General features: G+C 42.7%; 1 protein-coding gene across 3 annotated transcripts in view; it reads right to left on the bottom strand.

The window, feature by feature from the left end:
* The window catches only part of RTN4IP1 (reticulon 4 interacting protein 1), a 183,124-nt gene that overhangs the window by 8,883 nt on the left and 156,206 nt on the right, over positions 1–18,035 (bottom strand). For all 3 annotated transcript variants that reach the window (XM_032651157.1, XM_032651156.1, XM_032651158.1), the window contains 3 exons: positions 8,366–8,502; positions 4,734–4,917; positions 354–446 (listed from right to left, as the gene is read on the bottom strand). In XM_032651157.1, the coding sequence (XP_032507048.1) occupies positions 354–446; positions 4,734–4,917; positions 8,366–8,502 (414 nt within the window). The remainder of the gene's footprint in view (positions 1–353; positions 447–4,733; positions 4,918–8,365; positions 8,503–18,035) is intronic.

The raw sequence follows: 18,035 nt of genomic DNA, 5'->3' as shown, positions 1-18,035 counted from the left end.
TGCCTTCACGGTGGCTTCTTATCAGGACCATTATCAAAATAGCAGCAGCCCAGCTGTAGATCCCAGCTCTGCTACCATGTAACCAAGCGTCTTTGGGAAAATCACATAAGCTCTCTGGGCCTGCCTCTCATCTGCAAACCAAAGGGGCTGCACTAGACGGTGTACGCTCTGTCTCAAATGCAGCAGTCTATGGCTATGATTCCCATGGAGACAGAACCCAAAACACGGCACTTAAACTCGGCGTGTAAGGCAGCGTGGACATTGGCCGAGCCCTACCTCTGCGGAGTGCCCATTGACTAGGCTTGCTGGGCAGGTCACCAAGGTGACAAGGGACACCCTGGCAATACACTTACCTTTCCCGCATCCACCAGTTCTGCAATGTCATCTAGATATGGACCACTGGCCATGAAAAAAGCCCAGCGATAATGGACTCCTTGCCAGAAATGCTAAAAAGAAAACAAAACGTGTCAAATATAGGAAAGGATGAAATCTGACAAAATGCAAATTTTGGGAAAAGTATTGCCTGCATGACTAAGACGGACAAACTGCCTTCCCATTTCATGCTGCCACAATGAGCTGTACACCCAGCACCTCAGCACGGTGACCGACAGACAGTGGATGCTCCATAAATGTTTCATAAATAAGTGAATGAACAGAGATATACCCATGTGAACTCGGGCTTCTCCCCCAGGTTGTGACTGACAAGCAAGTAAGCACAGGAAAGCCCTTCTTAAAATGACAGTCTAATCTTACACACTCAGTTTCTTCCCTAGAACATATGAGGGGCTGAGACCTCTAGACTTTCCCTAGCAAGGTCTGAATAAAGCCCTGAGGCACCAGAAAAGAGCTCTCACCTAATCCAAGAATGCTTTAAGGGCAATAAGGCACCAACATATGATCTTAAACAAGAAATCCAATCAAAACATTTTTTCTGGCTCTGAGAGGAATTAAGACAGCTTTAAGGACAAAACAAAGCATAAAGTTCCTCATGCATCATGGCTGGATCTTCCCCTATAGTTACAGCAAGTCCCAAGCCACCTAATCTACTGTGGGGCAAAATGCCCCCTGGTGAAGACAGGCAAAAATCTTACACCAAGAGGGTTCACGACCACTCTACTGCCATAGCCACTTTGATGATTATTCTTTATGTCGGAGGTAGGGTAGGCCATTATCAAAACAGCGAGTGAGCTGAGGTTCTCAGTGATACCTCAACGACCTGCCCAACTAAACTTCATCAGACGGGAGTGACCCAGAAGCAGGAGGGGGGCCAGCCAGTATCTCCCCGCCGCCACCCTCCCTGCACCTGCCCCAACTGCTGGGCGAGCTCAGACTTTGTCCACTGAGCTCACCGCGCAATCTCAGCATGCTGAGCAGCTACCATCACGGCACGCAGCCGGCAGGTGCAGCGGAACTCCCCTGCTACTCTACCTCAGGCCTTGACAGTTGTGTTATTGAGGGCAAGCTACCACTTTCAGCCTGTTTCCCGGCCTGCAGAATGGAGGTACCACCACCTAGCTGACAGGGGGGCTGGAGGGACTAAATGAGAATGTATGTAAGGTGCCTGACACATCGAAAATATTTGATAAATATTTACCTAGTGCTGAAAGTAAAGCTTACTGAGGAAAGACTGGGGCAATGCAAATAGAGTTTAAGATTGCGGAGAGACAGACAAACCCAAGCTGTGGTCTAGGCAGAGCTTCGCAATGGGTGCGCCAGGAACAGCTTACTGGTTTGGCTGAGTGACCCTTATTGTCTAACCTGGAACAACTTGTAAGAGTTAAAGGGGTCACCATTGATCATTATCTCAGGACCACAGATGTAAATAGAGCCAAGCTCACCCTAGAATAGGTATGACAAGCCCTCGGAGTAGCAGGGCAGAGCCTGGGCTAACGCAAGCCTCCAGGTAGTTTGCTCTTGCCCCAGAGTGGTCTCGATATGCTATTCAAATACTATCATTTTCTCTGCATGTCAGAGCATGAAAGAGGTCAGGAAGCATTGGTCTAGACAACTAACTTAAAAACAAACAAACAAAAAAACATTTGAAGGCTTAGGTGGCTAGACACCAGAGGCACTGGGACTGTCCCAAGCTTAGAGCAGGTCCAGTTAATTACAATCACAGAAGACCTGTTCATGTACTTCTCCATAGGACTGGTTTTACAGACTATAATTAAAACCTTCTGATCACTGTTCAGAGTTTTAAAGAGGAACAGCGGTGGTCATAACTGCCATATCTGTAATTCCTTTACAGCAGGCTGCCCTGTAAAGTGAAACGTTTGGTCTGCAACAGCAGAATTTTTATATTCTGCTCTAAGAGGTCTGTGTAGGTTTTCCAGGCCATTACAGGAGAGAGTAAACCAAAGCAGGCAGGCATTACAATGAGGCTTTAACTGTGCACATTCTCAGAAAGACATCAGAAACTACTTAAAAGGTTTTCACGTGAGATTACCACTATCATCTTTCAAGACGGGGGAAAGGGAAACGAAGAGAGCTATGCCTGTCTTACTCTCGGAGGATAGCTCTGAAGCTTAACTTGTAAGAGGTCTCACTGCAATTCAAACTGTGAAATTTTATGGAAAACTTAAACTTATATCTTAAAGCAGTTGGGAAGCCCGAGTTTCTTGAAAAGAGAAAGAAGAGACAAAGGACAGCTAAGATTCCTTCCTCCACCACAAAGCGCCCCGTGGACACTGCTGCTGGCTGCCGTCTGAACCAAGTGAAACTAAAGAACCCGGAGCACAGCGCCCGGTTTGTTCACTCCTATCACCCAGACCCAGCTCCTAAGGACTGAGCAGCAGTCTCCTCCATCACAGCTCTTCTTCACCACCTCTAAGGACTTAGTACACAGCATTCAAGAGACCAAAGTCCTAAACTGCAGCCCCCAAAAGGTTCCAAAGTAATTTCGAGAATCAAGAAGAAGCTAAAGAGAATTATCAAGCCAGTCATCTTGCAAATACATGGCAGTGCTGGCTAGGTCGACGTGACTCACAACCTTTTCACCCTTGAGGAACCTTCTACTGCCTTTTTCCTGAGCCTGAAGTATTTTGTCTAATTAAAAAAAAACAACAGAATGTATATTTTCTTGTCACTTTCATTTCAACACTAATTCACATTTTAAACCAATAAACTATAATTACCAACAGTGCATAACATGAAATTATAAGCCTCTGTCACCACTGTCATGTCGGGTAGAGAGCAGACTCTGGAGCTCTGCTATCAGTCCTGTACTAGGGCTGATGTGCACTAGTCTTGAAGGCCCACCGTGCACGGGATGTGTTCAGTTGGGTGACATAGCTCCTTACGGCCCTGTTAACAAAATCAGGCTGACTAATCAAATCTTTGAAACCCCCAGAATGCCATCAATAGTTAGTTTCTGATTCACATGGGACATGTACTGTCAAGACAAGTTGAGACAATTCCAGAAGAAGCATGATGGTTCCATTAGTCTTTGCAGGCTCACTGACGGAAGAATACAATTTCCTTCAGCTTTTTTTTAAAATTAATTAATTTTTGCGGGGGGCTGAGTTGGGTCTTTGTTGTTGCACGTGGGCTTTCTCTAGTTGCGGTGAGCGGGGGCTACTCTTCATTGCAGTGCACGGGCTTCTCATTGCGGTGGCTTCTCTTGTTGCGGAGCACAGGCTCTAGAGCACAGGCTCAGTAGTTGTGGCGCACAGGCTTAGGTGCTTCGTGGCATGTGGAATCTTCCCGGACCAGGGCTCGAACCCGTGTCCCCTGCATTGGCAGGTGGATTCTTAACCACTGTGCCACCAGGGAAGCCCTTTCCTTCAGGCTTTTGAAATTCAAAAAACTTCCCATGGACCTCTAAAGGTCCGAAATCCCCAGTCTGGGAGTCACTGGCATATCCCAGTGTTACTACCATGAAAACAGCCAGCTCTACGCTGTCTTAATGAAGATTCTGCCATCATATACAAGAAACCGTATGCATTAAGACAGTGAAACAGAGAGCCATCAGGTGCAGACAAGAAAAAAGCGGAAGGTGTATCAGATGGAATCAGGAGCGGTGATAAAGGCTAACGTTTAACGGGACTTCCCTGGTGGCACAGTGGTTAAGAATCCACCTGCCAATGCAGGGGACACGGGTTTGAGCCCTGGTCCGGGAAGATCCCACGTGCCGCGAGCAACTAAGCCCGTGCGCCACAATACTGAGCCTGCGCTCTAGAGCCCACGAGCCACAACTACTGAGCCCGTGTGCCACAAGTACTGAAGCCCGCGCACCTAGAGCCCGTGCTCCACAACAAGAGAAGCCACCGCAATGAGAAGCCCCACGCCGCAACAAAGAGTAGCCCCCGCTCACCGCAACTAGAGAAAGCCCTCACGCAGCAAAGACCCAACGCACCAAAAATAAATAAATAAAATTTATAAATAAAGGCTAACATTTAATAAGAGTGTCTTGGGTACCAGGCATTGTGCCAAGTTCTTCACATGGGTAGATTATCTCATTTAATCCTTACAACATACAGTAAGGGAGATACACGATTAGCCTCATTTCTCAGGTGAAGACGTTGAGGCTTAGTGACGCTAAGTAACTTGCACGGGGCTACACAGCTACCAAGTGGAGGCCAGAATTTGTACCCCGTCAGTACGTGACTCCAGAGCCCTGCTTGCAGCCACTGTGCTGTGCTGGCTCCATGAGCAAAGAAACTGGCTAGGAGGAAACCAAATTCCAGAAGCCCCAGGCGCCTGCTTGCTCTCACCAACCAAGACTCTCCCCCTACCTTCAATGTCTTAGAGCCCACGGTGACGCCTGTCTGCAACATGCCATCCGCTATGCCCAACCGGTCCATGTTCAGGAGGAAAGGAGTCACCAAAGTCACATACGTGGCTCCTGACCACTTCTTGAGAAAATTTAGAGCCCATGTTTCGGTGGATCCACCAACACTGTCAAGAATAAAATCAAACCTGGAGAGAAAGAATCAAATCAAAACATCCTGGTCAGCCTTTATCCAGGGCTCCAAGCCGCCTTCACTCCCAGCGCCAGTTAGCTACAGGGTTTGTTTCCGTGACAGCTCGCAGACAGCAGGGGGTGGATGCCCGGACAAAGGAGAAAAGGGCACACCCACTTACTGGATCTCTGGGTTTTCTCCACCGTAAGTCAATGTCATTTTTTTAAATCATAAAATCATATTATTTTCAAATACTTTAAGAATGACTTAAACAAGTGGTTTTCAACCGAGGGTGATTTTGGCCCCCAGGAGACATATAAGGCAATGTCTAGAGACATTTTTAGTTGTGACCATTGGGGGAGGCGGTGGGAAGGGGGTACTGGCATCTAGAGGCCAGGGATGACGATAAACATCCTACAACGCACAGAACAGCCCCTCACAACAAAAAATTATCCAGCCCAAAATGTCAGTAGTTGAGAAACTAAGGTTGCCAAGGCTGAGAAACCCTGACTCAAGCTTTATAGAAAACTGCAAAGCTATCCATCCAATGTGAAGTCAAAGTACTCTTTCGTTCACTTGAGAATACTTGAGAGAAAAGTGTATTAGGTTTTGACCCACACAAGTCATTTGCTTGTATCCCCTCCACAATCAGAACTGCTTGTAGAAGCATCCTCTTCACCTTATGGAACTTTCTTCTTTTGGTTTCATGCACATCAGCACAAAGCAAAAGAGAAATCAACAGCCTGCTCTCGGTCTTCAGCTCTGCTCTAACATGCCAAAAAAATGCAGTCATAATGGAATGCACAGGAACTGACAGATATTCAGCTCCTGAAATCTAACCTAAAATTGCTTAAAGGGGATAGAACCCAATGAAGCTTTAAAATACTTTAGAAAATAAAGATCTGTTTAGAGAATGCATGCTTATATATTAAGCAAATTAACAGAGGAATTCCTTTTTGGTAAGTCCTTTTTCCCTCCTAAATTCATCTGGATGAACGTCAAAGCTTCTAAAACCAGCTCTGGCCAACTTTGTGGCTCTTGAGTTCTTTCATGGGACTAAAGAAGGGCAAATAAAAATGAAAAGATATGAAGTGCAGGAGAATGACCTTACTAGATGACTATTCTCACTAGAAAAGAACAGAAAAATTCTTCTTTATGAGTTTACGTTTCTGCTTAAGTTTCTACTTTTAAGTTCCTATTTCATTCCCAAATTTTGGATAAACAAACACGATGGCACTTAATTTAGATAAAACTTAAGGGCAGCCTGGTATTACAGAACTGGCACTGCCTGCAAAAAGAAGTCCAGAGACCAGGCTGTAGACCCAGCTCTCCCACTAATGATTAAGTGGCATGACCCTGAGCATGAAAAAAACTCCTAAATCCTCTGCCCCTTATTTTCTCGACTATAATGCCATAGAGAAGGACTGAAGGATTTCAAAGCCCTTTCCTGCTGTAAAATCCTAGGATTCAAATCCAAAAGGCTGCTATTTGGAAAGAGGAACACATTTATTCTAGGTGGATTAAGAGGCCAGCCTCCAGGCAGAAGTTACAAAGATCAATTTTAACTAAAGCGATCATTAAAAAAACAATAGCCTGCATTTGCGAGCTGGTGAGGTCCCCTGACTGGACAAGAGCAAGCAGAAGGGGCAAGGCCGCCGGGCGGAGACTCGGAGGAAGAGAGTGAGGTGCAGGGTGGGAGGCTAGCCTGGGTGCGCTCTCGCCTTCACCCGTCAGGGTCTCTATTCTCTGGCCAAAGGTTCCAGACATGCAAAAAACTCAAGGTGGATGGGGGTAAAGGGTTGGCGGGCCTTGGCCTGTCTCTGCTGCTATTCCTAGAAGCAGCGGAAGAGAGGTGATTGACCGAAACTACCACTATCTGGAAGCCTCGGTCCTGCCACACAGGCAGGGATCTCCTCAAGGGACAGCGTTAGTCCTCAAATGTGCCATAGAGCGTGTTCCTGCCACAGGGGCTTTTACATTGGGTGTTATCCCACCTGGAACAAGTGTTCCTCTCCTAGATTCCCTCGACAAGTCATTAAACAAATATTGACTGTAGGTCACTACACCATCCCGGGGTGGAGGGGGACACAGCAGGGAACAAGACCCCTGCCCCCAACAAAAAGAAGTCCTATCCTCCTGGCTTGCTCCCAAAGCCTCTGCCCAAATGCCTCACTTAGAGGCATTCTTCAACCACACCATCGCAAACAGCCTCCTCCTTCTAAAACAGCCTTTCTTTCCCCCTTTCGCTGCATCAGTGTTCTCGAGAGCACTAACCACTAGAATACAAGCCCACGAAAGGGAGCAATGTGTCTTGTTCGCCACTGTGTCTTAGCCTGTGCTTAGAACACTGCCGAGCAGGAAGGGACATTCCATAAAGAGCTCCAGGACGATGAGTGGCCGGCTGCTCCCGGCTGTACAGCCAAACATCTACTGTTGGGAGTTGGGGTGCTGGCTGGGAGTCTGGGCTGTGTCAGATAGGGGCTCCCTTTGTCTCCTTTTTTTTTTAACCCATGAAAATATACTTCTACTTAAAGTGGGCAAGAATAATTAGCTTCTGAAAACTAATTTAAAAAAGGAAAAATCTTTGAAATAGAAGCAGTAAACAGCTTTGCAAATACTCCTCAGGCACGCTCTCTGCTGCAGCTTTGCCTGGGCTGGGTGAAGACCAGATTCCTAAGCACCCCCGTCCCTGCCCGAGCCACAGTCAGGATGGACAGGGCCTGAGAGAATTCCTGAATCCGCTCTCACTTGGTACACTCCGTCAGACCACAGCCTGGCATTCATCAGACGCACCGAGAACATCCACGGAGTCCCATTACTGATATCTATACTGCCTTTGCTTCTCTGAAACCCTCATTATGAAGCCAAAACACTAATCACGTATTTCACGTACTGCTCTATGTTCTTCTTGTGGTGTCAAATGCCCCTGGAGGGAATACACTTCCAATTTTGCCTTCGGACCTATTACACATGAGCAATAAAAGGAAGTTAACTTAAAAATTAGCAAAAGGGGGCTTCCCTAGTGGCGCAGTGGTTGGGAGTCCGCCTGCCGATGCAGGGGACGCGGGTTCATGCCCCGGTCCGGGGGGATCCCGCATGCCACGAAGCGGCTGGGCCAGTGGGCCGTGGCCGCTGGGCCTGCACGTCCAGAGCCTGTGCTCCACGGCAGGGGAGGCCACAGCAGTGGGAGGCCCGCGTGCCGCAAAAAAAAAAAAAAAAAATAGCAAAAGGCTAGGTAGGCAAAATGTCTTCCTCGGTACAAATTACATTCCACGATCGTGCTGTATTAACATCTGGAGTTAAAACAGAAACCAACCCAAATAACCTCTGGAGACATGGAGTGTTCTCATAGATTCTTATCTAAGACTCCAACATGACAGTAAGGCCACCCAACCATCTCAGGCTTGCATTATCAGCTGTCTTTGTTCCCACCTTCCCAATATGAACATTGTTTGAATACATACGGCTTTAAATATTTCAACCGCTCTTCCATATTTCCGGATTTGTAATCAATTACATCATCTGCCCCGAGCTTCCTTACAAGTTCACTGGCATCCTGAGAGCAGACTGCTGTCACGTGAGCATCCCACGCTTTCATTACCTGCCCAAAAAAGGAAAAAAAGGGGGGGGAGGGGAGTAGAAAAACTAAATTAAATAAAAAATAGTTGGCACCATGTATACATATATCAGGTTAATCTCTAGACAATTCTAAGTGCTCTGTCTTAACAAGAGCTACAGGAAGCTATCTGCCAGAGACTAGTAAAATGATTAAACTTTTGTTCACTAAGAAAAATCCAAGAAATAGATCTCATTTTCCCTGGACCAGACAGTTAGTCGCCTTGCTGTCACGAAGTTATAACCAATCCAATTACAGAAGGGCTCAGTGCCTCACCAGCATCAGAAAAGACAGGAGTTGATGGCCTTAAGCTCAGCATTTTCAATGATGACAAAGGAAAATGGGAAAAAAAAAATCATGTCCTCAGAAGATGAATACTTAAAATGCGCCCAAAACATAAAAACGCAACATCTCTTCATTTGCATCTCCGGTAAGTGTTAGTATAATCTTGAGTCAGACAACTGGGTAATCAGGTACTGGGTAATAAATGAAAGGTGCTCTTAAAAAGAGGGGAAGAAGGGACTTCCCTGGTAGTCCAGTGGTAAAGAATCCATCTTGCAATGCAGAGGACACGGGTTTGATCCCTGGTTGGAGAACTAGCAATCCATGTGCCGCGGGGTGACTAGGCCCGTGCACAACTGCTGAGTTCGCACACCTCAACAAGAGAGCCTGTGAGCCGCAAACTGCGGAACACACGCGCCACAACTAGAGAGAGAAAACCCACAAGCCACAACTAGAGAGAGGCCCACATGCCACAACTAGAGAGAAGCCCGCGCTCTGCAAGTAAGACCCACCACAGCCAAAAAAAAAAAAAGAGGGGAAGAAAACATGGCCATTTTACTTTTTTTTTTTTTTTTTTGCGGTACGCGGGCCTCTCACTGTTGTGGCCTCTCCCGTTGTGGAGCACAGGCTCCGGACGCGCAGGCTCAGCGGCCATGGCTCACGGGCCCAGCCGCTCTCGGCATGTGGGAACTTCCTGGACCGGGGCACGAACCCGTGTCCCCTGCATCAGCAGGCAGACTCTCAACCACTGCGCCACCACGGAAGCCCCATTTTACTTTTAAAACATGCATCAGGTCCTCTCCTTTGGAGTAAAAAGACCTAAATAAATGGTTTGGAGGATTTAAAATGCAGATACCTTATATTTTAAAAATAATATATTTTAAAATAACTAGACTTAAAAAAAAAAGGATTCAGGATTAAGTATCCAGAAAGCATCATGCTCCAAAATTACTACAGTTCCTTTCTATAATGACAATTTGATAGAATTAAAAGGGAGCCATCATCAGCAAAATTTGAGAACAGTTACTTGAAGTTCACTGAGAAATTTTCAAAGGGGCAGTTATAGGTCATAACAAATCAGCTGTTTTCTCACTCCTGTCCTCAATACCAATTTCCTGAACTTCCCTAATATAAGTTGCAGAGGTTCACTAGAATATACGAGATCTGTGTTTGTTCTGTTCACTACTGAATCCCCATTCTGTGGTACACACAGATGCTGGAGATCTGTTAAAAACAAAAAACAATAAAGGATTTAAAAACTACTCACAATCTTATCTCTCACTTTTAAAAAGTAATACTGACCAAGGAATATGCCCTGGAAATCTGAGGGGAATTAAAACATTTAGGGACTGACATGATACATGATAGTTTAAGTTTATGGGCCACAAAGAGACACTTGAGTATAATGACATGTTGCTTTAGCAAGTCCCAAACTAAATTCAAATATGTGAAGAATACAATCCAAGATAACCATCCAGTATCTGTATAAAAAAAAGAAACTGTCAAGGAAAAAGGAAATTGTGTTCTAAGCACCTACATTTGTGTTTTCCTTAAACAGTATTAAATCCTCAGGAAGAATCTGTCATATCTTGAAACAGTTCAATGAATTTTTTTCCAAATTTCTAGATTTTCCTCTCCTACTTAGAACTATCTAATATCTTTGCACACTACTAAAAGGTTTTAAAACAGCTTTAGTTGTTTTACCATTTTATGTAAACTAAAACACAAGTATAAGAGACGTCTGTAAGGCAGACACCACTCAGACAGAGACAGCAAGCTGGCTGCCACTCCAAAAGCTCTTCCCTGTGCCCGGTCCCCACACAAGTCACCATTACCCTGATATTTATAGTAATCACCTCCTTGCATTAAAAAAAAAAAGGTTTTATCACCCATATATGCATTCCCTAGATACCATAGTTTAGTCTTACCTACCTACCTATTGATTTATTTGACTGTGCTGGGTCTTAATTGCAGCACTCAGGATCTTCGTTGCAACATGTGGGATCTAGTTCCCTGACCAGGGATCAAACCGGGCCCCCTGCATTGGGAGTGTGGAGTCTTAGCCACGGGACCACCAGGGAAGTCCCTATCCCCTTCACTTTCTTAAAATTTATCTGTGAAAGAATCTAGGCCATGTGACCTGCAGAGTTTTTCCCACTGGAAACTCTGGAATTTCTGATTGCACACCTGGGACAGTTCTACCTGTTACTCTGTCCTCTGTATCTTCTGTTTCAATCCATTTAGCAAGACTATGAATAGTGTCTGGCAAAATTATAGGATGCATAGCGTATCTGGTTGTTGCCCTTTTTATTATCTCAGTGGCTGTCTACTGGTGGTTGCAAAATGGTGATATTCTCTCTCCCTTTTTCATTTAGTAGTTGGAATACTTTTATAAAGAAACACCTCTCCTCACATATTAGTTTACTCAGGTGTACAGTTCATATAGAAAAGGGCAATAATTTTTTCCTTTCTTCAGTTTATAAAATAATAAATTGGTTTCCTATCATCTTCCAAAAGTGACCACTTTTTAAAAAATATCATCATGAACTCATGGATTTAAACATAGTTGAAGGATTTCAATTCATTGTAATTATCATTATGATTACTGAATCTCAAACTGTATTCTTTGATGATCTTTAGGAGTTTCTTCAAGTTGGCTCCCAAGTCTTTTTGACATGGCTCAACTAGTCTTTACTAACTTCCTTGCTATTAATATACTTTAGGCTCATTCTCGTACATTTTGCGCCCTAGATCTGGAATCTGCCATTTCTCCAAGGCGCTGCATTTTTTTCTGCGTGTAAGCAATGATATTTCAAGAGACAGCTTTACATACGTACATATACAAAATATCTCTTGAGTTCAGATTGATACTTCCAATTCAAATTCCAGACTGTCAAGCTTTTACTTAACCTCTTTTCTGTTACATCTGTATCTCCTTTCCTCCACTCCTAAAACCCTGGTTGTCAAAGACAAAGGGGATGACAGAATTAAAATACGCCGTAAATACCCAACTGTTCCACTGTATATTACAACATAACAGTCTCTGAATAATAGTACTAATATCACTACCAATATGATTAATGAAAGGATTAAAATAATTTTAATATATGCTCTCTGTTCCTCCGCTTTTTAATAACAGCTGTACTGTTTACCTTGTCAGAGCATATGGCTGTTACACACTATACTCTCTTTTTCTAAGCCCTCATTTAGTTTTAGTTCTACAGATAACTTTATATTTAACATTTACCACCAGTCCTTGGTTCGATGTCTCTCTAGCCATTTTAGTTTTCAGAAGCTCATTTTCTAGATTTCTCAGAAAGGGATCAGAAGAACATATTCCCCAAGTTCTTGCATGTTATTAACAGTTCGTATGTGCCCTTTAGTGTTTGGAGCCCAGTTTTGCTGTATATAAAATTCTTAGCATATTCCTTCTCAAGTGTCTTGAGTATGTTACTCCATCCCTGCTGCCTCCACTAGCATTAAAGCACTGTTGTCAAAAAGTCTGCTGATAATTGAATTTTACTTACATGTCACATGCTCTTTTTTAAAAAAAAAATAACTTTTTCTTTCTTAAAAAAAAAACTGGTGTATAAAGCAGAAACTAACACACTATTGTAAAGCAATTATACTCCAATAAAGATGTTTAAAAAAAAAAAAAGAAGAATCGGTCCCTAAAGGGAAATGTGAAGGCAGTACTATGGAGAAACTTCCTCTACTTAACCGCTTGACTCAATTCTAGATCATAAAGACCAAGTTTGACTTTAATTATCTTTCTTTCCAAGTTCCTTTCATTATATCCTCTGTCAGCCTTGGTTTTCTCATTTGTGAAATAAGAATAGTAATGCCCACCTTATAGTTTTGTCAGAGGATTAGACATTAAAATAATTAAATGCAACCAGGATATTGTATCTAGCATCTAGTGTGTACTCAATAAAACTACTTTCCTCCCCTTGTAAAACAAACAAACAAACAACAAGCAAAAAACCTGGTGGCGCAGCAGTTAAGAATCCGCCTGCCAATGCAGGGGACACGGGTTCGAGCCCTGGTCTGGGAAGATCCCACATGCCACGGAGCAACTAAGCCCCCGAGCCACAACTACTGAGCCCACACACCACAACTACTGAAGCCCACGCACCCTAGAGCCCGTGCTCTGCAACAAGAGAAGCCACCGCAATGAGAAGCCCGTGCAACAGAGTAGCCCCAGCTCGCCGCAACTAGAGAGAGCCCACACGCAGCAATGAAGATCCAATACAGCCAAAAAAAAAACAAAAAAACCAAAAAATGTTTTGTTTGTTTCTGCTTTTTCTTTAAGTGCTAGTAATTTTACTAGAGTTCCCCTGGATATTGCTCATTCTGGGTCCATGTTCTTAGATAAGTGCTTTGGTTATTTAATACGTAGTTTCAAATCATTTAACTTCAGGAAAGCAGGGAAGTTTCTTGAATTACTGATTTTAGTATTTGTTCTATCCCCTTGTTTAGGTTTTCTTCTTCAGAAACTCCTATTATCCATATAGCAATCTTCGTTCCTGTCTTCAATATGTGACACTTTCTCTGAATGTTTTTATCGCTTCCTTTCTTTCGTAATTTACAATTTTTCCTGTTTACACGTTCTATCAGGCCAGCATTATGTGTTGTTTGTTATTGAGTTCCTTCTAGTTTAGTCTTCATTGCTAAATAATTTTTTTTACTTTTTTCCTGAGTTTTCCAATTATGATTTATTTCATTCTTTCATGCTCTCTATCGTATTTTTTTAGATATATTAATTTATTTTTAATTAATTTATTTATTTATTTTTGGCTGCATTGGGTCTTTGTTGCCGTGCAGGCTTTCTCTAGTTTTGATGAGCGGGGGCTAGTCTTCATTGCCATGCGCAGGCCTCTCATTGCAGTGGCTTCTCTTGTTGTGGAGCATAGGCACTAGGCACACAGGCTTCGGTAGTTGTGGCACACGGACTCAGTAGTTGTGGCTCATGGGCTCTAGAGCGCAGGCTCAGTAGTTGTGGTGCACGGGCTTAGTTGCTCTGTGGCATATGGGATCTTCCTGGACCAGGGCTCGAAACTTCTTAACCACTGCAATACCAGGGAAGCCCTCTATCGTATTTTTAATTGTTTTTTTAGCTTGTTTTTGAAATTGCAGGTTTCATTTTGATGTTTTCCAATGTGTTTTGTCTGTACATATATTATTCTACCTTGATATTTATCTATTACTCAACTGTTTAATCTTATTAAAATATGTTCATTGTGAAACATAACACACAAAGTGCACGGAATATAAATGTACAGCTTAACAAATTATTATAAAGCAAATACTATTTTAAGCATCACTCAAGATTAAGAACTAGAACATCTCCTCACTTCCCCCTCCCAGTCAAACCCCCCCCAACTCCCTTAGAAGTAATAACTATCAGGAGTTCTACATGAGCCTCCCCTCGCCTTTTTGTAAAGAGATTTACTATCTAGATAAGCAGCCTTAAACACTATTGTATAGTTTCACCAGTTCCTGAGTGTCATTAAATGGAACCATATAAGGTGTACTCTTGTTTCTGACTTCTTCCTACTTGTAAGATTCATCTACTTCATTGCACACAACTATAGTTTGTTTCCATGGCTGTGTAACGTCCCAGTGTAAGAATATACTGCAACTTACTTCCGCATTTTACTGTTGATGGCCATCTGAGTTGTTTCCAGTTGGGGGATAATACATATAACTCTGGTACATAGCTTTTGGTGAACATGCATGTACAGTTGACCTTCTGTATCAAAGAACTCCACATTGTTGAATTCAACCAACCAACCAGGGATTGAAAATATTTGGGAAAAAAAGTTGAAAGTTCCGAAAAGCAAAACCTGAATTAACAGTACACTTGCAACTATTTACAGAGCATTTACATTGTGTTTAGGTATTACAAGTAATCTAAAGAATATTTAAATTATACAGGAGGATGTGTGTAGGTTATATACAGATACTATGCCATTTTATATAAGGGACTTGAGCACCCGTGGATTTTGGTATCCAAGGGGATCCTCGAACCAATCTGAGGTTGGTTCTGAGGTTGGTATACTGAGGGATGACCATATGCCTGTCTACAGAGTACATTCGTAAAACTGTTAGGTCGTCATAGAGCAATTTATATTCAGAGTTACCAGATGGTGCCAAATTATTTTCCGAACTGGTTGTACCAATTACACTCTAACCAGCAGGGCATGATACTTCTCTTTTTCTCCCTCCCTTCCTCCCTCTTTTCCTTTCTTCCATTTACTTATTCATTAACCCACATTTACTGACAATCTGTGGACTAGGCCCTGGGTATCTGTCTTAGTCCATTTGGGCTGCTATAACAACATACCACGGACTGGGTACTTTATAAACAACAGAAACGTATTTCTCACAGTTCTGGAGGCTGGAAGTCCGAGATCAAGGTGTCAACACCTTGATGTGTTCAGAGCCCTCTTCCTGGTTCATAGCCAGTACCCTCTCTGTGTCCTCACATGGTAGAAGGGCTAAGGAGCTCTGCTGGGCCTCTTTAATAAGGGCATTAATCTCATTCACGAATGCTCTGCCCTCATGACCTAATCACTTCCCAAAGGCCCCAATACCATCACTTTGGGCATCAGGACTTCAACATATGAAGTTTGGAGGGACATAAACATTCAGACCATAGCAGTATCTAATGGTGAATTAGAAAGAAGGCAAGGTGTGAATCTCCTGGGAGTCCTTTCCCCTCTCTCCCAATTCAGTGAGCAGGTGGATGAGAAACTCCAGCACTATCCTGGTCCTCAAAAGGTCTGAGGCAGGGTCTAGGGAGGAGGATAGCACCCAAAGTCTCCCTCCCCTAAAGCCATGTGGCAGAGCCTCTGAGTGCGCTCACTAGCCCCTATTGGGGAAAGGGCCTCTCCCCTCATCCTGAGCGAGGCTCAATCAAGCCTGCTCTCCCAGCAGCCGGCCAGTTAAACATGTGACCACAATGGGAACAGCCACTAGATGCCATCCCGTTCCTAGAGGCTTGGGGCACTTTGCTTTGTTTGTTTTGTCTGAGGTAAAATTTACACAAAATTTATCATTTTAACAATTTTAGAGTGTATAATTCAGTGGTTTTTAGTACAATGTTGTGCAACTATCACCACTATCTAATTCCAGAACATTTTCCTTACCCCAAACATAAACCCACACCCATCAAGCAGTCATTCCCCATTCCCCCTTCCCCCAGCCCCTGGCAACCACTAATCCGCTTTCTGTCTCTATGGATTTGCCTCTTCTGGACATGACATAAATGGAATCATATAAAAATGTGACCTTTTGTGTCTGAATTCTTTCACTGAGCATAATGTTTTGAAGGTTTATCCATGTTGTATCATGTGTCAGGATTTCACTCCTTTTGATGGCTAAATAACATTCCATTGTGTCTATATACCACATTTTGTTTTTCTATTCGTCAGTTGGTACATTAGGGTTGCTGCCATTTCTTTGTCCATTATGAATATTGATGCTGCTATGAACATTTGTATGTAAGTTTTTGTTTGAACATAGGTTTTCATTTCTCTCGGGTATATACCTAGAAATGGAATCGCTGGGTCATAGGGTAATTCTATGTTCAACATAGAATTAAGAATTTTAAGAAACTGCCCAATTGTTTCCCACTGTAGCTGCACCATTTTACATTCCCACTAGCAATATATGAGGGTTTCAATTTCTCTACATCCTTGCCAACACTGTTACTTTCCATTTTTTTAATAGCCATCCTAGTAGGTGTGAAGTGATATCTCACTGGGTTTTCTTTTAACTGAAGTGTAGTTGATTTACAATAGTGTGTTAATTTCAGGTATTCAGGGGTTTTTTGCATATTATATTCCATTATAAGTTATTAGAAGATATTGGGTATAATTCCCTGTGCCACACAGTAAATCCTTGTTGCTTATCTATTTTATGGATAGTTTGTATCTATTGATCCCATACTCCTAATTTGTCCCTTCGCCCCTCCCCTTTGGTAACCATATGTTTGTTTTCTATGTCTGTGAGTCTGTTTCTGTTTTGTATATAGATTCATTTGTATTACTTTTTTTTAGATTCCACATATATGTGATATCATATAGTATTTATCTTTCTCTGACTTATTTCACTAAGCATAATATTCTCTAGGTCCATCCATGTTGCTACAGATGGCAATATTTCATATTTTATGGCTGAATAACATTACTTTGTGTATACATACACATACACACACACACACACACACACACACACACACCTCCTTAAGCCAATCATTCAATTGTGGCTTTGATTTGCATTTCCCTAATGACTAATGATGTTGAACATCTTTCCATCGACTTACTACCCATTTTTATATCTTCTTTGAAGAAATGTCTATTCAAGTCCTTTGTTGATTTTTTAACTGGATTGTCTTTTTGTTGTTGAGTTGTGAGAGTTCTTTACATATTCCGGATACCATACCTTTATTAGATAAGTGGTTTGTAAATATCTGCTCCTATTCTGTGTGTTGTCTTTTTACTTTCTTGATAGTATCCTTTGATGCACAAAAGTTTTGAATTTAATCAAGTCCAATTCATCTAATTTTTTCCCCTTTTGCTTGTGCTTTTGCTGTCATCTCTAAGAATCTATTGCCAAACCCAATGTATGAAGATTTACTCCTATGTTTCCCTCTAAGAGTTTTATGGTTTTAGCTCTTACATTTAGGTCTTTAGCCCAGTTTGAATTAGTTTTCACATATGACGTGAGGTAGAGGTCCAACTTCATCCTTTTGCATGTGCATCTAGTTGCCCCAGTACCATTCACTGAAAAGACTATTCTTTCCCCTGTTTAATGGTCTTGCCACCCAGGTAAAAAATCAATTGGCCACTGGGACTTCCCTGGTGGTCCAGTGGTTAAGAATCTGTGCTTCCACTGCAGGGGGGCACGGGTTGGATCCCTGGTTGGGGAACTAAGATCCTACATGCCGCATGGTGTGGCCAAAAATAAAATAAAATAAACCTTTAAAAAGTAAATCAACTGACCATAGGTTTATTTCTGGATGCTCTATTCTGTTCCATTGATCTATATATCTATCTTTATGCCAGTACCACTGTTTTGATTACTGTAGTTTTATAAGTAAGTTTCAAATTAGAGAAGTGTGAGTCCTCCAATTTTGCTCTTTTTCAAGATGGTTTGGCAATTTGGGGTCCCTTGCAATTCCATATGCATTTTAGGTTCAGCTTGCTCATTTATGCAAAAAAAAGGCAGCT

Source organism: Phocoena sinus, chromosome 12, assembly GCF_008692025.1.
Source record: "Phocoena sinus isolate mPhoSin1 chromosome 12, mPhoSin1.pri, whole genome shotgun sequence".
NCBI lineage: Eukaryota > Metazoa > Chordata > Mammalia > Artiodactyla > Phocoenidae > Phocoena > Phocoena sinus.
The sequence above is the reverse complement of the archived record's forward strand: the minus strand, read 5'-3'. Positions and strand labels throughout refer to the sequence as shown.